The sequence below is a fragment of the Neophocaena asiaeorientalis genome, unplaced genomic scaffold (assembly GCF_003031525.2).
Source record: "Neophocaena asiaeorientalis asiaeorientalis breed wild unplaced genomic scaffold, Neophocaena_asiaeorientalis_V1.1 scaffold29, whole genome shotgun sequence".
In the NCBI taxonomy this organism is placed as follows: domain Eukaryota; kingdom Metazoa; phylum Chordata; class Mammalia; order Artiodactyla; family Phocoenidae; genus Neophocaena; species Neophocaena asiaeorientalis.
Window position 1 is genome coordinate 5,395,944 of NW_020174423.1, and position 23,154 is coordinate 5,419,097.

Consider the following 23,154-nt stretch of genomic DNA (forward strand, 5'->3'; position numbering starts at 1 on the left):
CAAAAAAACAAACAACCCAATCCAAAAATGGGCAGAAGACCTAAATAGACATTTCTCCAAAGAAGATATACAGCTGCCAACAAACATATCAAAGGATGTTCAACATCATTAATCATTAGAGTAATGCAAATCAAAACTACAATGAGGTATCACCTCACACCAGTCAGAATGGCCATCATCAAAAAATCTACAAACAATAAATGCTAGAGAGGGTGGGGAGAAAAGGGTGCCCTCTTGCGCTGTTGGTGGGAATGTAAATTGATACAGTCACTACGGAGAACAGTATGGAGGTTCCTTAAAAAACTGAAAATAAAACTACCATACGGCCCAGCAATCCCACTACTGGACACATACCCTGAGAAAACCATAATTCAAAAAGTGTCATGTACCACAATGTTCACTGCAGCTCTATTTACAATAGCCAGGACATGGAAGCAACCTACGTGTCCATCATCAGATGAATGGATAAAGAAGATGTGGCACATATATACAATGGTATATTACTCAGCTATAAAAAGAAACAAAATTGAGTTATTTGTAGCGAGGTTGATGAACATAGAGTCTGTCATACAGAGTGAAGTAAATCAGAAAGAGAAAAATAAATACCGTATGCTAACACATATATATGGAATCTAAAAAAAAAAAGAAAAAAAGTGGTTCTGAAGAACCTAGGGGCAAGACAGGAATAAAGACGCAGACCTACTAGAGAACGGACTTGAGGACATGGGGAGGGGGAAGGGGAAGCTGGGACGAAGTGAGAGAGTGGCATGGACATATATATACTACCAAATGTAAAATAGATAGCTAGTGGGAAGCAGCCACATAGCACAGGGAGATCAGCTCGGTGTTTTGTGACCACCTGGAGGGGTGGGTTAGGAAGGGTGGGATGGAAACGCAAGAGGAAGGGGATATGGGGATATATGTATACGTATAGCTGATTCACTTTGTTATACAGCAGAAACTAACACAGCACTGTAAAGCAATTACACTCCAATAAGGATGTTAAAAAAAAGAAAAAAAAAAAAACTCCCATAGAAACTAGATTCCTCTTATGTCTGGGGATATAGTTAAAAGGGCTTGAAACAATAAATGTTGGCTGCTTTCTTTCCTTTTGTGTAGAAACGTCTCAAAATGGGCTCTTCCCACACCAGAGATAGAGCACACTTTAAGAGCCAACCTGAAGGATTCTTAATTTAGGCGCCATGAATTTAATTAATATGAAACCGCACAGCATATACTTAATTACATAAGACAACACTTTTAGTACTCCCCTGGGACAATGTGAGTTTTGAGACATTCTAAGCTGGCTACAAAGCAGAAACTAGAGAGAGGATATAGCGTTATTTGATATATGGTATAATTCAGGCTCAAATCCAGATCAGTAAGTCCTCAAGTTGATTTGCAGGTGTGAGGCTGGGTGTGTGTCTTTGGCCAATTAGGCTGCACTGATCGTAAAGCCTACATGAACTAAGAAGCTGCCACTCTTGGCTGTTTTCAACAAAATCTCAGGGATGTGAAGATAGCAGAGAAGGAAAACAGGTTTTGCAATCATACAGGGCTGGTTTCAGATTGTACTACACTTCATGTTAGTTAGGAAAATGCTCCTAGGCAGTCTTAGCTTGTTTCCTCATCTGTAAAACAGAAACAGCAATATCTACTCATGGATGTTAAGAGAAGATAAAACAATGAATGTAATATCTTGTAGATCCTCAATAAATATTAGCTTCCTTTTCTCCTCTGAGAATTCTATAGTTGCATTTAAATGACAGATTATTTAGGCATACAGCAAAAATTTATTCCAGGTACACTTGCGTGACTCAAAATGCAATCAAATTTTCAAAATACTTCTAACAGAGCAAGTTTTTTAAGTGCCAAGCAATTAGAATTGCTTCCTTCACAAATCCTTGAGTTTAATAGCAAACCGATGCAAAACTTAATGTTGGAGAAGAGGCACGCTCGTGCATCCTGTGTTCCCCATTTGAAGAAGGTGGTACCTTGGTTCTAACAGCTTCCTCTCTTCTGTAGAATTCTCCAAACTCTTCAAGCTACTCCTCTTCAATAAGCACTAAAGAATCTGTAGGTCACTTCCACTCTTCTCCAATATGGTGGTAATTCATTTAGATATCAAGGATAATTAAGCATTACAACACACTTGATATTTAAAGATTAAGAAACATCATTAATCGTCATGGATGAAACTACCATTGGCTTTAAATTCAGTCTGAACTTCTTTATCTTCTAGCTCTCTTTCAGGTAGCTCTTCTACTAGAATTCATTTAATTGTTCATAATATTAATGAGGTACTCACAATATCCCAAATCAGTACCTCTCCTTTAAATGAAAAAAAAAATTAGTATTCCTATAGTCATGCATACCCAGTGCTAAATATTCGAATGAAAGCAGGGAAAAAGGTCAATACTTTGGACATTGCCAAATATTCTAGGTACTATGCTTAGAGCAATAAAATATCTAGATAGATGACTTGTAAATTCAGCTCCACTTTTCTAGGTTCTAGATACTTCCTGAATAATATGGCTTATAGAATGCAAAAAGCTATATGCTCACAGGTCAATTAGAGATCCAAAAGAAAGAAAGCATAACTCCAGAGGGCATCCCAGTGACTTATAATTCCATGGATTATATTTTTTAAAAACCTGATCCAAATCTTGACTAAATATGAAATCAGAATTCAGTAGTATTCAAAAAATAGATAAAATCCAAGAAAAGCCAAGAAATATGCTATTTGACAAAATAATAATAAAAAAATAAAAGCAGCGGTTTACAAGAAAGGTGGGTGGGTATGAGAAAAAGGTCTTTATGCTTATTATATGGCATGGTTCTTTTCTGGTGCAGACACACACACACACACACACACACACACACACACACACACACACCCCATAATAAGGGAAAGCAAAAGGGAATGATTAGTTCCTTTACAAGATACATAAACACATTAGCAGGCAAAATTAAACTCTTTAGTTCCAGGACACACTTTGTAAATGTCCCTGAAGGCCTGTGACCAGAGGCACAAGGAAGCACATGCCATGACAGGAATGGCATCATATGTGCCTCTGTAATTGTCAACAGATGTAGCATGCCAACAGAGTAGAAGCACAGCTTCCACTTAACACACGCTTTTTGGTGACTGACAGGCTGGAGTCTTAGAAAAATGAAGGTTTGATGAATGAGGCATCCTGCTTAATTGTGTTAAACTGTTTCGTTCCAATTTTCATAAACAGATTCAAGAGTTGAGAAATGGGAAACCTCTTCCTGATTCTCTCAAGAAAAAAGAACGGGAGGGACAGGAAGGAAATGAAAGAGAGAAGCACAAGATCACGTTGCCACGGGATACTTAAGTGACTTAAATCAGGCATTTATGTGGTTGTATTAGCAGAAATTGAAATAAAATTGTACCAAGACCAGATGTTAAAAAATACTAAGAAAATACATTCCTTCACTGCTGAGATCTTCTCATCAATTTGCTCCCTACATTTTAGTCATGTCAAAGTAACAATCTTTTGAACAATTTAAAATCCATAGCTGACCTTTACTCATGTTTGTTTGATATAGGCAATTCTGTGCTAGTTAATCTCTTGCTCCTAAAAGGCAGAGGTAATTTCATTCTCCTTCATTTGAATCATCTCTGCTTTATACCAAAAGCAATTTTCACTTCTGGAAAAATATGGGCTTTAGGTTATGGAGTCTTAACACTAGTATAAGCTTAGAAAGGTAATTCCCCCATTTTTAGGTCAGAGAAGATGCCTACTATATACATATTTTTGATGTGTACTATCTGAATATCACTGTCTGGGATGAGGCTCCTTGCCAACAGAGAATACCCAGTCGGTCCACAGCACAGAATCTAGAGCTTGCTGTTGTCCAAGAGAGTCAGTGAGAATGCCATCTGTGTCCTTGGCCACGAGCCAGTTGGCTTTTACACATTCACTTATATAATCCTCCCACCAACTCTTATCCACCCATAACCAATTTACTTTGGCTCCCAGAAGCATCATTTGACACAGAAGAGCTACCAATGGTATTAACATTTGACTTTTTTCTTCTTTGCTTTCTTCTCTGCAGTGTTCACCATGTCAGAATGAAGTGAGTCAGGTGCCTTCCTAAATAATGCCGCCGAACCAGTAAAGTATCAGGGTCACTTGAAGTGAATGCCAGCAGTTTCGTCACTCGTTTATGTGACCACGAAGTAAGATGCTAAGACCCAAAGGTCAGTGAGCAGCAATGATACTCATGCATCTTTTGCAGTATGTCCTAGAATATTCAACTATATGCCCAGTCACCCTCTCTACTGGGTCTAAATACATGAAAGCATGTTCATAGCAAGGCCTCTTCGGTAAGTTTTTAAAATATAAAACTAAACCCCAAACACTGAAACCACTTATTGAAGATCAACTGTGTAGAGTGCAATTGACTTTCAAATACGTTATCACTTATCAAATACATTCAATTCTCACAATAGTCCTGTGGAATATTACTGCCCTCATTTCACAGATCAAGAAACTGAAGCTCAGGGAAGTTAAATGACTTGTCAAAACCACACTGCTACAAAACTATGAAGCCTGTTCCTCCTTTATGACACTTGCTGCCTCTCTAAGACAAATGTGAGGTAAGTGGTCAGAACAATTCAAATGTTAAAGGATGTCTCTGAGTCTGTAGTGACATTCTTCCTCATTGCCTCCTTCTTGGATAAATACACAGTGCATCTGTAGACTGTGTTCCCATAAATAAGTCTCCTAAGTTTTCCCATCTGTAGAGGTGAGGAGAGACCGTGGGGTAGAGGTGGCAGGAGAGAACACTTCAGGTGTTCAATCATGCGGATTGCTGGGAGTGTGGCATCAACGTGTCCAGCTCCGCATCTGCCTGGCCACCTGAGTGTCTCAGGTAAACTGGGCCAGAAAAGTCTAGCAAATGCTTTTCTTGCCCTAAACTCGTCTTAGGTCATGAAGAGCTGAGAGAACAGGTATTATAAATTCAGGGTGCTTTTTTTTATTGCTTCTGGGACTTCACTGCCGTCCTTCCTTATCTGCTAAGAGATCCTAGATGGCAGAAGTTTTATGTATTTTATATATTTTGAATCAGGTCTCAACAGTGGAAATAAAGGTAGTTACTGCATTCATCTGCACACCACCACTTCTCCCCACTGTAAGGATTACACACCTTGACAACAGGGATGAACAAAGGAGCCAGGCTGGGCTACTGTGATTTTCCCAACTGAGTTGGATGTGATGAATTACTTGGTTCTTCTGTGCTTAACAGGCTGGAAAGATGTAAGTCTTGAGTTTTGAGCTGCATACGGTCATAGTTCAGCCTCTAAGGGGACAGCTGGCTTGAGAGAATGAAGGCACCATGAAAGAAGGTGGAATAAGTACCAGAGAGAGAGAGTACGTGTCCTAACAGCATCCCATTGCTGGAGTCCGTAAGACCCAATCCAGCCCTACTCTTCTTGTGGCTCGCTCAGATTCTCCATTTTGCTCCAGGTCGTCTGGGTTAGATTTCTGTCACTTAGTACTGAAGGAGTCTGGACTAATACAGAAATTATGCTTTAATAACTGAAATAATAACAGTGGCTTCTTGAGAGTTAACTTTGTGCCAAGTATTTCACTCAGATCGTCTTTATTTTCTTCTTGAATATAATCACACAAGGCGGGTATCACCCTTTTATTTACAAAGAAATTGAAGTTCTGAGAGGTTAAATGACTTTCTTAAGGTCACACAGCTAGAGAGTAGTAGAGTAAGATTTTGAGTCCATTTCTGCTTGACTCCTAAATCCATGCTCTTAACATCTAGGCTATGTTTTACCTCAAAATGGTTTTCAAGTCTGGCTGTATACTGCAGTCTCCTGGGGGGCTTCTAAAAACAGGTGTGCTCAAGCCCTCTCTCCGGCCCCAAGTTCGCACAAGTACAGCAGGCACCTTTCACATGGAACACCATGGACTTGTGCTCTGGGAGGTTGCGGGCCCTGAGGGATGAATATGTTCTATGGTAAATGTACTCCCTGAACTTGTGCAACTGTTGTGACCCTGCAGCCAGACCAGTTAAATCTGAATCTTTGGAGACGGGGCGTCAGTGCTGATATATTTTTAGAAGCCTCCAGGTGATTTTAAAGTTCAGTCAAGGGTGTGAACCACACCTGTAACCTGAACACATATCTGGGTCTACACCAATACCAGATGAGAAATTACAGCAACTGAAGGTAACATATCACATGACTATAGTTATCGCAGATAAAATCTTATGTCAGGAATAGTGAGTGTGGAATCACTGACCCCTCCATCTGTGCTTTGCACTGCAGGGTGGACTAAAGATATTAAAATGATATCTGTGAGTACCTTCATTCTTTAAATATGGCATCAATGATACTTAATAAGCTATTTCTGCAAAAAATGTGGATTTTGTATAGATGTGTCCAGCAAACATTTCCACTTAGGTTTAAACCTTCCATAACTGGGTAGTTTTGGGTATTGATGAAAGCCATGCCTATCTCTACATAGGATTCTGTTCTCTCAATTGTCAGGAGACTATTTCAGCCATTACAACAAGAAAGAAGGAAGGAAGGAAGGAAGGAAGGAAGGAAGGGAGGGAGGAGACAGATAGAGGGAGAGAAGAAGGAAGGGGAAGGGAGGAAGGAGGGAGAAGGGAGGGAGTAGGGAGGAAGGAAGGAAGAAAGGAAAGGATACTGAGGACATACTTCATAATTAGTCCTATTATAGGCAACAGCTTGCCAGATTACAAACGATCCACAACTAATAGATTTCACAGATCTCAACCATATTTGATTTATGCATTACGAACTGGAAGGACAATTAAGATAGCAAATGTCATACTGTAAAAGAAAGTTTAGTTACCATGAATTATGCAATCTCACACTTTGCTATAAAAACGAGATAATAGGGAGACTTAATTCACTGTGTTAGAAATTCCCATGAGGGGAACGTACAAGAATATCAGGTTAAGTAGTCATTTTTGGACTTTAATACTGAGCAAAGGAAGGATCTTAAGCCAATGAAAGTACCCAGACTAAGGAGTCTATTGTACACATTGAGATATAACTCATTTCTACAGTAAAAAGTCCTTACCCAGTCAGAACTCAATTTTACCAAAATCTCTTGAATTGTGATGCTTTTCCTGTTGTTTCCATGATCCTATGCTTATTAAAGTAATTAAATTGATAAGTATATTTTTAGTAGAGCTCTTGTAAGAAACTGATGATTTGTCACAATACGTGAAGACTTCTTTGACTCAAAGAAGGTTCAGCAAGCAGATTATGTCCAATTACAGTAAGACTTCATTGTTAATATCTGAGAACTCCAGCAACCCCTGCCAATCACAGTGCAATATCTTATGGGACTATTCCAAGTCTCTCCAACTGTACAGTTTAATTTGGCAAAACGTCAAGTAGCAAAACATCCAAAAAAGTGCAATTTTAGCAAGAAATTGCCAGAAGACATGCAGACCAACCCACGAGATGTGCAGATCTATGAAGCTGGTTTTTGTCTTGAGTCTCTCAAAGGAGGACGCTGTGGGTTAGAGGAAGCCTACTCAGTGGCTGGGATTGAGCCCCATCATGTCTCACTCCTGTTCGGAACTTTCAAAAGTTTCTGGCTGTCTCAAATTCTTTGAATCGCGTTCAGGGTCCAACTGGGGTCCCAAGGGACCTCTTCAGTTTTAGCTCTATTTCCCTATATTAAACTAAACTTTGGCCAAACCAGACTACTCATCATTTCAAGAACCTGTTGAACTCTTTTGCCTATGCAATTTTGTGTATCTCCGTATTTTCATGTGCAACGCAGTCCCTCTCCATCCAACAAAATTCTACTCTTTCTGGAAAATCAGGTGAAATGCCACCTCTCTTGTGATGCCCCATAATTTTAATTCCTCTCTTGCTTGGACTCCTACGGTGCTTTGTTCTTCCTGTGTCTAAACCCTCCATTAACTCCTTGAGGATAGAGAGTGAACCTTGTATATGACATTGGAATAAAACAGGCCCATATGTTAATTCTGGCTTTTCCACTTAATATCTTTGTAACTTTGGACAAAGGAGACTCCCTGAGCTCCAACTGACTCATCTGAAAATTGGTTACAGACTACTAATGTATGCTTTAAAAGGTTCTTATAAAATTATATAAGATAATGTACGTAAAGCAGCTAAAATAATACTTGACATACAAAAGACGCTCAACACGTATTAAATTCCCTCTTTATTCCCCTTGTCTGAATGTCATGTAGTACTTACTAGATATTTCTTGAATGAATGAATGAATGAACGAATGAAACTGTCTGAGTCAGCTCTAATGAGAAAGAACAGGCAATGTATGTGTTGAGGATCCAACTATGACACTCCAAGGTAATTATTTTAATAAGTCTTACAACTAGTCCTGTCTGTAACCTTTTTCTCTCTTTATAAAGAAAAATTATAAATAAGCATTTAAACATTCTAGAAATCACTAGTTTCAGATTTTAAGACAAAAATATGAAAGATGGAAATGATATTTCATTCAGGGTAACTTGCATTATAGGTTAACAGAAATGTGTACATCTCTAGTGGAATATATAACATATCCTAAAGACATAAAAAGAACCTGCAATAAACAAACCATTTTCAATAATCACGCTGTTGTTGGTTGTGTGGTGTTGTTATTCTGAGACTACTGTGTGTGCTGTGGGAGAAAGCAAGTGAGTGGTTATGCTGTTGCACTAAGAACCAGGATTTCTGGCAAAGGAAGAAGGAGACACAGACACGACACCAGTGAGGTAAAGTGCAGCTTTGGAGTCCTCAATCTGAACTGGAAATATATAATTCACAATACCTTCTTTCTAAAATTAATTAATTATTTTGGGGCTGCGTTGGGTCTTTGTTGTGGTGTGTGGGCTTCTCATTGCGGTGGCTTCTCTTGTTGCAGAGCACGGGCTCTAGGCTCACGGGCTTCAGTAGTTGTGGTACGTGGGCTCAGTAGTTGTGGCTCGCGGGCTCTAGAGTGCAGGCTCAGCAGTTGTGATGCAATGGCTTAGTTGCTCCGCGGCATGTGGGATCTTCCCGGGCCAGGGCTCAAACCCATGTCCCCTGCATTGGCAGGTGGATTCTTAACCATTGTGTCACCAGGGAAGTCCCCACAATATCTTTTTTCTTAAGAGAAGAAGAAATTCTAGTTCTATCTGCTAAAAAGACTTAGAAACAATGACCAACCCAGTAGCAATAAGCATACTTAGTGTTCAGACTGTGGTCTCTAAATACAGTGACCTAGTAGAAGAAAGTGGAGCTCTTTGGAGAAATAGCTGATTCCATCTGGGGCAGGAAATACACAAGATAGCCTGGAACACTGTCACATCAGAAAGCTAGGACACTGTCAGTGACTACAAGGGCATTTCAAAAAAACTCAGGAACCAGTTTAAAGAGGCTCTCATTGGCCAAAAATAGGACAATTTTGAGCATAAATAAGCATAATTACTACAACAGAATGAAGCACATCTATATTTTTTAAATCCATTAGTAAATTATGATAGTAAAAATTAGCCCAATCAGTTATCTTTGGAGGGTACTAGGGAATCAACTAATAATTTTAAAAATAGGTAAATAAATGGAAAGAATGAAACATATGTCCTACTTTTCTTACACAAAAGTACCTCCGAGTAACCAGATAGTCAATGGGGGGAGAGTTCTTTTTATAGAATTATTTCAACTAATAATCAAAGCTACCACTTTGCAACCCCCAATGAAATAACAGATCTTGGAATAATCTTCAGTGACAGTTAATATCATAAAAAGAGAGAAAACTAGACATCACTCATAACGGAAATAAACATCGATACCTAAGAAGTATTCTTGCCCCTGAGAATTAAAAAAAAAACAACAAACCTGAATCAGATCAAGCCTCTAGAATTAACTACCAATTAACAGAAATATAAGAGAGTGGGAACATGTTAAATGATTCCATAGAAAAGGAATTATCTAAATCCAGACTATAGGAAATCCCATGGAACAAAGTACTTGGTTTCTGTAACAAACAAGCAGCAGAAAGAAGAAAAATGAAGGTGGAACCTATGGATTAGAAGAGACTTAGGAGACATCGACCACATCCACCGATTGCATTGTTTGACCCTTATTGGAATCCTGTTTTACACAAGAAAATTGTGAAGGAAAATGCAGCTTGGAGGAAACTGGAAACATTTGAAAACTGGCGATATATTGGATATGATATTAAGAGATTACTGTAAAATATTTTAGGAGGAATAATATATGACTACAATATTATTATTCCTCCTAATATATATATATATATATATATAATGTATATCTCCTTACCTTTTAGAGATACATTAAAATATTTACAAAGGAGATGATATAAAATGATATGATGTTGGGCATTTGCTTCAAAATAATCTTGGCATAGAGGAGTGACTGGGGTGTAAGTGAAGTAAGCCTGCCCAAGGATGAAAAATTCCTGAGTGACGAGTATATAGGAGAGTTCATTAGACTATTCTCTTCACTTTTGCATATGTTTGAAATTTTCTGTAATAAAAATTTTATACCATATTTAAAAGCATCTAATATACCAGGCCATACTGAATTTTACAGGCTCTAATCACTTAAAGTAGGGATAGACAAAGTTCACATAGCTGACGTGGAGGAAACATATTCTGAAATCCTACTTCCTTGTACTCTACTGGTTTTCAAGTAATGTTAGATTTTTTTCTTAGAAAATTTCAGTGTAGCTTTATTTGGTTTTCCTTGATGAAGTCTTCCTTCATGATTATTATGTAAACCAAATCACAGTCAGTCCTCGATAGTGAGCTCCTGGAGAAAAGGGGCCATATCTTATTTTTGTATCCTCCACAGTTTGTATATAATATGGCTACCTGTTGAATGAAGTGTTACATAAGGAGTCAATTAGAGCATCTGTAAAGTATTAAGTGAAACTGATGGAAAGTCAAATGCATAGGAAAGGGAACCCGGAAGAACCAGCCTTGAGGTCTTGAAAGGGGCAGTCAGGGAAGTGAAACTTTTCTAGGCTACATTATTAGCAGGCATGGGAAATCGTAGATAGAGAAATTTAAGTCATAGTGTTTTTTGGTCACTATAGTGCAGAGAATAGTGCAATAATTTAGCACTATCCTCTGATTTTCTAAAGTAATTGTTTCTAATCCTGTGCTACTTCCTGAAGCTCCCTTTTCACACCAGGTCTTCCCACGTTGAGCCTCCTACTTGGGTGTGACAGTGTACCCCCTGGCAAGAGTTTTACGGATTCCCTTCTAAAACCCTGCTCTTACCTTCTCCTGAAGATGTCTGGTGACTTTGCATCAACTACAAGAGTTTCCACCAGAAATTTATGTCTCTTCTTCATCTGACCCAGAGGTACTCAACTGTACCTACCACCCCCTGCTCTCCAAGTGGATTCCTCTGCCCTATGAAGCCACTCTCCCCACTGTCCCCAATGGGGACAACTGCCTTTGTTCACATGACTTCTGCCACCAGGAATGCCCTTCTCGCCCCTTCTGTCCCTTCTGACACTACAAATCCTTCCATTTCCAGCTCAGTTCACCTCTTCCAGGCCTTTCCTTTCTTCTACCCTATTAGTTCCTACCGCTTTCTGCATGTGTTATTTATCTTGGTGCTGTACCAAAATTTCCTTTTTCTGTGACTTAATTCTTTTGTATGTTCATCTTAAAATCAAATACATCTACTCAGTAACCATTTATTGGACACCTATTATGTTCCAGGCAATAATAGGTATTGGGTATTTAAGGGTGAATAAAATACTCTCTTGGTTTTCAATACAGTTAAGGAGATAAAATACAAAGTATATTAACTTTAAAGTGAAAATGTGTGCTTTAAATAACAGATTGGGCAACAACAGAAGACACTTCAGAAGGCAGTGCATGACTAACTGCCCGATGGTAGAAACAATGCCCTCTCCTTCTAGGCCATTGTCAGTCATACTACAGGGTATGAGCCCAGCCTGCTTTGGTCAAGATACCCAATGGCTTCTCTGGAGCTGCAGCAGGCCTACTGCAAGAGGAAAGAACATGAGAAGCTTATTCTGTTAGCTGTTATTATTAGCTGTTCTGATGAGCAATTCCCAATAGTGTGGTACTGATGTGGATGTTATACACACCTATCTAGCATACAGCAGACGATGAGTATTAAAGCAAGAGCTCTGACTCACCTGAGTTAGAGGTGAGAGGCAGCCACCTGCTATAATACTCTGCATTACCCTTATCACTCTCTAATGTTTTTCTCCATTCTTGATTTCTTTGTTATAGTTTGTCTCCTCCTACTGTCCTCTCCCCACTCCCCACTATAATGTAAACTCCATAAGGGCAGAGAGCTGGTAAGTCTTTTTCATGCTCTATCTTCAGCGTGTAGAGTGCCTGGTTTACAGTTGGCACTCAAGACATGCTTGCTGATTGAATGAAACTGCTAGGCTATTTCAAGAAGGGCTATAGTCGCAAACCAGGAAGTGCCTTTTCATGTTCCCAGTGGGGTGAGGTCTACTCACCATGCAGCATCAACCTCTCCAACATCACTAGCACAGAGCTTTTTCACCATCAAGGAGGCATCTTTTAATTAGAGACAGCAGGGGACATAGAACTACTGTATGGCACTATTCCATCTGGTGACTGGAAAACGTATGAGTCCTGGGTCCAGAGGTTGAACCTTCAATTTACTTTACATTCCTGCTTGTGTCCTGATCTTCTCCTTTCTTGGAAAATTTTAAAAGAAAGGCCTTTGGAGATGTAGAAGTGAAAAGTTTTCATTTAGTTCTGCTTAATGCCATGTAAGGTATCAGAAAGACACAAGAAGGAAGTTCTGAGTAATCTGCATATTTGGTACTTCACTATGGAGTCTGAGCTATTATGAAAAGATGAAAGAAATTAAAATGTGATTTTAAAAACAATTCAATATACAAGAAAAGAGGACAGCTCAGTGAAGCAAAGTCATTACTAAAGTAATCACAACCTATATTATGGCATTACAGCTTACAAACCTCTCTCACATCATCTAACTCTTCCTACAAACCTAGACATTACTGATTCAGCATTTGATTCAGGACATTTTGTCAAGGGCCAGGCACTTCTTCTTAGGTGCTGGAAACTATGAGACATTCACAATCAATCACAATTCTAAAAGGGTAAGTGCCATGAGGAGAGGTAAACAGGGGGTTATGGGAACATACTCAAGGTTCACTCACCCAGACCGCTGGGGATCAAAGAAGGCTTGTGAGAGGAGAAATAGGTGCTGAATCATGGATGAGTAGGAATTAGCTGGAGAAGAAGACAGAACAGGGCAGGTCCAATGGCTAGGAAGCTGAGAACACAGGGTGCACCGGAACCTCAATTAATGAAACTTGTATGAGTAAGAGATGGATAGAGAGCAGTGGGGCAGCCACGAGAGGCAAGGCTGTACATTAGCCCAGGGTGGAACCAGAAGGACCTTGAATTCCATGCTAAACAGAGACCTGACACTGAAGACAATGGGGAGACTTCAAGTAACGAGGAGAGATGATCAGATGTGCCGCTACTCTTAGTTGCTTATCAGTGGGAAGCCTCATCTCCTTCCTAAAGAATCCCGGCTTTTCTCACACATCAGGAGGCTACATTTTCAGGGGAGACTGAGCTTTACCCTAGACCCAGGAAGTAAAATTCGATCAATATAATCCAATTTTGGTAATTCTACTCCATTGCCACCAACACGGCCAATGAAATTGAGGAAAAAATCTGCTTTGGGGCTTCTGGATGAGATTGTCTTACTGTTAAAAAGGACTGGCCATTATAGACATTCTCTCTTCCACTACTGCACTATGCGTGAGGATGTGTTGCCTGGGACAGCTGCAGCCATCTAGGGACCACGGGGAGACAGAAGTCAGCATGCTGAGGGCGGCACAGTGGAAAGGTGGAAAGAGCCAGGGTCTCTGATGTGCTTGATGATTAAATTAAGCATTCTGTAACCACCCACTCGAGAGCTCTTTTTCAAGTAAATTTAAAAATCCCCTTACTACTGTTCTAAGTTGCAGCTTCTGGGATATTTTGCAGCCGAAAGCATCCCAACTGATAGTCTGACTTTTAATTTAGAAAGTTCACTTTGGAAGCAGTGAGCCAGTTAGATGGAAGGGAACTAAGAATGCAGGTTGATATGTTAGTAGGAGGCTGCTATAGGAAAATCAGTGAGTACTCCTGAGACAAGGTGTATGGGGTAGAGAGAAGGGAAAGGGCTTTGAAAATAGGAGGAATTTGGAGTAAACAGGACTTGAGAGTATTTGCTTCTATGTTCCGGATGATTGTGTGGTTTCTGGGAGGTGGTGGCAGTCAATGAGACAGGGGACAGAGAAGGAGGAGGAACGCACGTGGGGCTTGGTGGCGACCATACCTACTTTGCATATGAGATAACCAAGTCTCACTCACTAGTCTGTATAGACTGTGAGAGTACAGATCTTGTCTATCTTTACTATTGATTCCCAAGTGCCATACAGCAGATGAGTAATAAGAATGCTTAATAGGGCTTCCCTGGTGGCGCAGTGTTTGAGAGTCCGCCTGCCGATGCAGGGGACACGGGTTCGTGCCCCGGTCCGGGAGGATCCCACATGCTGTGGAGCGGCTAGGCCCGTGAGCCATGGCCACTGAGCCTGCGCGTCTGGAGCCTGTGCTCTGCAACGGGAGAGGCCACGACAGGGAGAGGCTGGCATACCACAAAAAAAAAAAAAAAAAAAATGCTTAATAATAAATGTGTGAGGCTGAGAAAACTTACATCATTTGCCTTAGATGGCACATGAAGTTCAAAGTTGTGAAGCTAGAACACACACTCTAATTCTTCCCAGCGCACTGTCTACCACTTGCTGAGATCATCAGCAAAAGATTGCCTCTCAGATTCTGAAGCAGAGGAAGGAACTCATTGGTAGATATGGAACCATGGTGCGCTCACTGCCTCAGGTCACAATAAGAGAGCATCTCATTTTTTACATTAATGTATCAATATATTTTATAGAAGAGTTCCTATAGAGAGGTGTTCAAGAAGGATGCATTAAGGACCTCTGAGAGCAATGAATCATATCTTATTACTGACATGTTCAGAATGAAATAGATTCCTGTCATTCCAACCTGGAGCTTATAATTGGAGGATCAGGCAAAAGTTTAAGGTTGAAGGCCTCTCTGCTATCTGGGGCCAATAGAGACTAACCTAAATCCCTCTTGGACTCCTTTGAGTCATGCTCTTGTATTACCTTTGACAGAGTCAGGGAACAAGAATTTTGCCACTTTATGTGGTAAATTATCTATGTGTATTATTGCACTAATGTACTAGAAAATATGACTCAGCATCTTCTCTCAGTCTTTACTCCTGTAAATAAATAATCCTAATTGCTCTAGCCTCCTTAATTTATGTTGTTCTTCCATCTGTCGTTTTTTCTATCTTTCTGTCTGTTTTCTCAGCATCCTTTATTTTCTCCACAGTCTTAAGCTGAAGGACCCAAAGCCTGTCGGGAAAACAATTACCTCTATGTTTCTGTTTTTTCTCTTGTGAGATTTACAAGAATTTAAATGTTTCCCAAAATTAAACTAAGAGCTACAGAGGAGGCAAAGAAGTAGAAAACATTGACCTTGATCTCAAAGAATTGATCACTGAGTACAGGAAGCGGGATGCACGGAAATTCCTAGTAACCCAAGAAAGTTTGTGTGTGATACAAGTGCGAGACTGGGGGCTACAGAAGTGTTTTAGAAATTCAGAAAGGCAACACAGCACCAGGGCCTGTTAAAGATGGATTTGCGGTCACCAATGAATATGGAGTGAGACTTAAAGAGCATTTAGGATTTGGAGGAGAAAATAGGAAGGCGTATGGAAGCGGGTAGAAATGGGAGAAGGCTGGAGTATAAAGGTATCTGGAACAGGGAGTTTATGTGGAAAATACATCTGTTATTTTTTTAACTTTTCCCCCCAAAGCCTTATACTTATGTTGACAGTTATCCTGTCCATCATGGACATCACCTAGATGGATGAAGGATATCCTATCTCCTCTCCAAAGATGATCCTTTCATAAATTTATCTATTTGGCTTCTATAATTTATGAAAATCATGTTGAATTTTAATTCTATCTGTGCTCTTAATTAGTATTTTGATATTGAGTATACATGAAACATTAAAAAATTGGGGCTCAGTCATCAGACTACAGAAATTTGATAGGTCAAGGACATGGTAAGAGCTCAATAAATATTAGTTCAATGGATGACAGGAAAGAAAAAGAGAAAGAAGAAAGGAAGAATGGAGTGTGGAAGTATTTCTCATTAATTTTTCAAAAGTTAGGTGAGCAGTTATTTAACTCATACTTAATTAGTATCTTGAATCCTATCTTTAGGTTTAACTCACTGTAACTTACCATATCTTCAAGAATTCAGAGTACACAACTAGTATATTTTTATTTTCTTTTTCAGATTAACTATGGTTCTCCATCTTTTTTCTAAAGTCCCTGAAATTTTCAACGGGTAACAAGAGTTATAAACAGTTCCATTATTTCTTCCAGGAAGAGCCCAAACTTGAAATATCAAAAGATAGCTTCAATAGTAATAGGGAAAAACAGCAATAATTTGGTTCCATCTTACAATACTCTAAACGAAATAAAAAAGAATTCCAGGAAACATTAGTTGCAGTCTAAATGAGCTACCAAGTTTATATAAACCTTCCTGATCTACAGAGATAGAGAGGGGAGTGGAACAAAGAATGCGAGAAGAAATCAGTAATTATTTACAATAACAAACTCCTTTCCCCTGGGGTAAATTATTCTGGAGCAGGAATGAACTGAAATCCTTTGCATAAGCAAGAGCTGAGTAAGATAAACATCTCAGACACTGCCATAGATTTGGAAGACCATCTCAGCATTCCAGACGCCCCTGTGTTGTTGCATATTGTGGGAAAGGGGCCACCAGCCTTGAAACCAAAGTGGCCTGTTCTCAGGATGACATCTACACTTAACAGCCGGAGAGACTTGGGCAAGTCATTTAGTCCCTCTGAGTCTGTTTCTTCATCTGAAGAAGAGGAATAATTGCACTTACCTCTTAGGATTGTTGTACAGATCAAACAGACGGTGTCTTCAAAAAGCCTAACCGTGTGTCTGACAACTAGTTCAGTAAGTTAGAACTCGCATTAATGCTGAAGCAACCACAAGGGGGCTCAAATTCCCCACGGCACTGTGGCAAGAGGGGAAGCCCGTCTTGCCTTCGTGAAGACAATCAAATCAACTTGTTAATTCCGAATAGAACCATTCTTATGGAGTATCTACATGGAAGGAGTAAAGCTAGAGCCGATTCTCTTTTGTTGATCCAGTGCAACAGAAGCAAAACTAGCTGGGAGGAGGCAGCACACGTTTTGTTCTACTTCGGTCCAGGCTTCAGTTCCTCACCTCCCCTTTAAGCACCCCCGGTCTTCACTCGAATTCACCCACAATCCATCAGTCTTTTCCTCACCTCTATCCCCAGCAAACTTACTTAGCTTTTCTGAAATTTTACCAAGATTCTTATTGAAAAAGTTAAGGGTCAGGAAAAATCTAAAATTCAAACAAAATCGTTCTATAGGACTTAAAGGGCAAACTCCCTTCGCCTAGACCTTGATCATGATTAAAAACGTATATGTAGGGAGTCTCGTGTCTGTCTAGATGACCCACTGAAAATGGAAATGTTGTTTTACGATATTTCACAATATGGTTAAAATATACACAAACCTTTGGAGAGAATTTAGTTTCTTGTCTTAGAATAAAGAAGAGCTCCTTCTATTTTTAGTTATGTAAGATTATTAGCAACATTAATCTATAATATCTAAAGAATGAGCTTTTTAAAAAGTTTAAATCCATATAGTATGCTATTGGTAAAGTCTATTTTGCAGGCTAAAAAACAAAAAAGCCGGAGTGGGGTGGATCTAGAGAGACTTTTTTTTAAACCTGTGAAATGTTTTGTAGCCATAGAAATGGTTCTGGAAACCATAATTTTAAAACTATTCAAAAGCTGGACTTCCTGTTTGCATAATACAAGTACAGAATAATTTGCAAATAGATTCTTTAACAGTGTTTTTGATTATGGAGATAATGGTGTTGAGGGAACAACCCCAGGTCACAGAGGTCTAATATCAACAATAACCCTTTCTCACGGCCAGTCTAGGGCAAATTTGTGAAGTACTATGTTTGTCTTCTTTAGGACTGCTGTCCTTTCTAGTCCTGTAACCGCCAGGCCTATTCCTATTACATAATTTCATCCCTGCCCAGGACTTGTCTTAAAAATATCAACCTGATGAATCACTGATCAGGGCAAATTAGTTTATGTCCAACCTCGTAAAGTAGTCTCTGCATTAGGAAAATATGATTAGCAAGAAGTACCCAACCTCAAAGAATAAATCTCTAATGGTAAAATTTCAGATACCATGGATTTGGGTAGGGAATTATTTGGGTCAGAGAACTTTCTGCAGCATAGGACTAGAACTAGAAGGATATTAGTATTAATAATTGCCTTCTACTCTATTTCATAAATTTTGGTCAGGAGATCATTTGTGCTACAATTACCAGACACCTGCTTAAAACAAAAAACAAAGCAATTTCTAGGCACAATCCCAGAGTCATTAAATCAGAATCTCTTGGAGTGAGGAACATATACTTCAGAAAGAGAAGACAGATGGGTAAATAAATAAAAGGAGTATTATTATCCCAATATTAGAAAACATCAGATTATACCTTGTGGACAAAGCTAAGGGTAAGGGCACGAACCCGTGTCCCCTGCATCGGCAGGCGGACTCTCAACCACTGTGCCACCAGGGAAGCCCTAAGGGTTTCCATATTTTAAATGACCTACAAGTATCTACTGTGGCATGTTAGAACAGAAATTTTATTTTAAATTGGTAGCAGTATGTAAAGAACTCCAACTTCATCTATTGCTCTTACCAGGTACTCCGGCTTGGATCCAGAAGTTAATGTCTGTCCCTTCTCCAGCTCTAAAGACCTGTGTGACATTGATGGGCTCCAGCAGGCACATGACCTCCTCCACGATGGCCCTGGCCTTGTCACTGCCAGTGAACTGCAGCCCAGAGGGTAAGAAGGTCCCCAGGTCAGACTCCATCACGAGGCTGTAGTTGGAAATATTTGCCTTAACAAAAGAGAGAAGTGTTTAGGTCATATTTGTTGCTTCTCTGCTTTCTCTTTGGAAGTTATCAAAAAAACAATAACCAAATACTTTATCTCCTCACCAGTTGTTGCCAAAGCACATGCTCTGCTCGACTTAGGATCCAGTCTGCATATTACCTAACAGTTCTGAGATGCAAGATGACTCATCTTGGAATCTGCCGAATTTGAGTTGACTTGGAAGGTTTTTTTTAAAAATTCAATGAAAATAAATATAAAACTCCATATAAAAATTACTCAATTATTGCTACTAGCAATAATATTCTTTCCACCAATTTTCTTAAGAGCCTACCTTGCACCAGATACAATTCCTTTTATATGGTGGGGACCTCCGGATAGTATTAGCCGTACTTAGACAAAAAAAGGTGTAACCTGTGGGCCTATTTCTCTGCACTTCTTCCCCCTAGATGGATATTCTATCTTATTTTAATTGTGAATTCTGTGAAGGCTTAAAGGCATCAAACTGACAGGTTTGTCTTGGGTTTCTGATTCCACTGTTGTTCCATCTGTTGAATCCCCAGGGAGGGAGGAAATAGAACAACACATGAAATGCTGTTCTCTCTGGGGTACAGCTGTAGCATCTAAACCCCGGCAACTCTGTCAGGCCACTAGTGTGTAAACTTCTTCCAGATAAAGTCTGGTAAGAAAGCACACAGTGATTCCACGTAGCCAGTATTGTCACAGCAAGAGCTTAGAATATAAGGGCCTCTCACCAGATTGCACAGCTAAATTGCCACACTGCCCTAAGACTTGCGAGTTTAAGGTCCTTCAAACTGGCCTGGCCAGCTGTTCCCCAGGACCCATTCACTTCTTCCAGACTGACCATATACTACCTCGGCTGAGTTATTCCCAAGCTGTCATCCTCATTATTCACCTAGTAAATATCAATAATAATATTTTTACAGTGCTTTCAGAGAGCTTTCCTATTTGCAGTCTCCTTTGATCTTCTTCCATAATCCATAAAGTAGATGGAGCAGTTTTATGGTTGATGCTGTTTTATAGAAAAGGAACTGAGGATCAGAGAAGTCAAGTGATTTGCTCAAAGTCACACAGTTGGCAAATGAGAGAGGTGGGTCTGAAATTCTGTGCTTTCCAAAACTCCACCCTGTCACCACTGGCACGGGAGGAAGTAAGTAGTAGGCCATGCTTGTTTTGAATTAGAATGACTTTTCACTTACAACATAACAATTTCAGGGTTGCATAAATTTTTTTTTTCTGTAAAACAGGTATGTTTTTACAATGACTTCCTAACTATTGCCATGGAAGGGTACTGTTGTTACAAGGGCAAGAACAGTACCCTTCATTTCTAAAGGAGGATGTTGTCAGCATTTAAAGGACTGAAATTCATGGCCCTGGGATATCATTTTGTTGTTGTTGATGATGATGAAAAGATTAACAAAGCAGAAGTCTGTTCATATTTCCACTTTTACTTCTAAGGAATTTCTGTCTTCATGGTGATTATCAGAGAAAGACCCAAGGCATTTATGATAAAAAGTACCACCTCTGCTTTCAGCTGTGGCTACTGCATGACGGTAGCATCATTAGAGTTAATAACATGCAAAATATTTGCATTAACGTCTTACATTCAGGGCTCGTTCAACTAGCACATTGGTGCTACGTGAGCAAGTTGACATGAATTTGGCAGTCCTAACCCTGTCCCCTTATGTGCCCTGCTGCCCCCCGCCCCAAATTCTCTCCCTGTCCTGTAAAAATGAGAAGAGAAATAACATAATATATCTGCAAATAAAAACAGTTGGGTAATGTATGTGAGGATTTCCATATTTCTGGAAGATCCCATCCTTCCAACAAGAAAATTAGGCAATTTGCTCCTAACTATATACAATTTAGTTAAAAGTAGAGCTAGTCAGTAGTTTGGCCATCAGCCTGGTGAGATGGACACAGCCCTGGACCCAATCGACTCCATTCCTGACTCAGCAACTGACATGCTAGGCTGCTGAGAGGATTGACTGGCCTCTCCCTCTGTCCCCAAGTCATGTCACCTTGGCCTCTGGCTTCTCCATCTGTAGGCTGGGACAAATGCTCTTTTCCAGGCTTGAACAATGAGCCTGGGCATATGGAGCTTTGAGGGTCTTCAAAGAAAAGACATTTGTAGACCAAAAGTGAAAGTGGTGTGCGAGCTGAACTTGTCAGGGCTCCTAACAAAATATGCATTAAAGCCTTGTTGACCCTCTTCAACTGCAAATGAACAGATGTCCCTGGGACAGGGCACCCCACAGTTTGTGAATGGTACCGTGCAATGCCAGGATGTTAATGGGAATGTTGAGAATAATGTAAATAAAGGAGATTTCAAAGGTGCCAGACGCTGTCTACGTGGCAGCCTTTTTAGCAGATTGATAACAAGTGTGCACTCTGGGATTATTCAGACTGGGTTTGCCCGTCAGATTAACCAATCATGGGCTCTGTGACTCTGGGCAGTCTGTGTAACCCCTCAGTTTCTTCTGCCATGAAATGGGGATAATACTGGTACCCAGTTCATGGAGTTGTAAGAAAGAGTGCAATGTAGACCCCAACGTATAACGAGCACTTGATCAATAGCTGCTGTTCCTGGTCTTACCACTAAACATCAGCACCTCTCAGATTTTCAAGGATGGCCTCCATATAAACCATTCTGTTAGCTGCTTACAATGATAATATGTAGCTTTTTTGCAGTGCTTCCTACATGCCAGACACTGTATGAAAGGCTTTACAGCTTCTCCCATGTAATGCTCCCAATCATTCTATAAGTGCCACATTTCTCATTTCACAGATGAAGCAACTGAGGTTTAGTCAGGTTAACTAACTTTCCCAAGGTTACCTAGCTAGTGAGTGGTTACCAGAATTCAAACCCGGAGGTCTGCCTCCCCAAGCCTGTGTTCTCAATCCCTCCACTGCCCTGTCTGCTGCTGCTTGTTTCCAGCTGTCGGGCCACAAGTCCTCACTTCTAATTCAAAAATACAAAGACTGTAGTGAAACAGATGTATAGAGTTTAAAATATTTTTGCGTGATCACAATACAAGGTCTGATTGGACAGAATTTATTGTCCCTGCTAACGAAGTAATTTGATTAAGCAAAGAGAAGAATGAAACAAAAACAAGGACAACACCCTTGGGCCACCATTTCCTTCCAACTAGGAATAAAAAGTAAAACGACAAAACATCTTTTCAACCCAAATTAGATAGGATATGCAGATCTCAGTAAACCAGAATTCTGGCCTAGGCAGACACAAGTTTGATCTCTATTCATGTAGAATTTTATTAGCTGCGGCTAACGTGATGGCAGCAGTCTATTGTTGTCTATTTATATATAAACATCTCCATATGTTTTCAATAAAGAACTGAGAAAACAAACCACCCACCGTCCATGACACCGTTTTTTCTCCTCATTTATGGAGTCATTGTCTAATCGTTAGCACATGGCCAAAGAGCTTGGAAAACAAAATGTCTCTGCACAAAGAGAAGGGAATGAATAAGTCGGGTCACTGGGCTGTCAGAACTGCTGCTTCTCAGGAATGTGTGGTCACAAACATGTTCCTCACTGTGCCATCAGTCACTGGGGACATAGTGTAGACTTGAAAAGCTGATTATAGCTAGTGAAGGCAGAGCAGAGCCATGCTGGTTTCATTCAACCCACTTCAGCACACGAAACAAGATATCCATCCTCCTGGTTATAGGATGTAGGGAGAAACCTACTTCTAGAGATTGAATGCTTTATTAACCCTTCACTCTGCTCTCTTCGTAAAGAGAAACATCTCTTTATTAGGAGCCATGGAAACTGTCCTTCATTGCCATGTAACGGACATAATGTGATGCAGAGAAATCTCCTGGCTATCCTCCAGGTTGGGATTGCTGGATTAGTTAATATCTGCTCAGGGTTGAGGATTCATAACTTTGTCCTGTGCTAGAATCACATCCTATCACCTCTTTTCCTTTTTTCTTTTTTTTAAGCGTCAGCTTACGCTGACAAAGAACAATGTGGTAACCATTAGCAATCC

The 23,154-nt window shown here is 39.9% G+C and overlaps 1 protein-coding gene across 1 annotated transcript in view; it reads right to left on the reverse strand.

The window, feature by feature from the left end:
• The window catches only part of CPQ (carboxypeptidase Q), a 465,560-nt gene that overhangs the window by 54,534 nt on the left and 387,872 nt on the right, over positions 1–23,154 (reverse strand). The window contains exon 8 of the mRNA XM_024756593.1: positions 18,927–19,128. Coding sequence (XP_024612361.1) covers positions 18,927–19,128 — 202 coding nt within the window. The remainder of the gene's footprint in view (positions 1–18,926; positions 19,129–23,154) is intronic.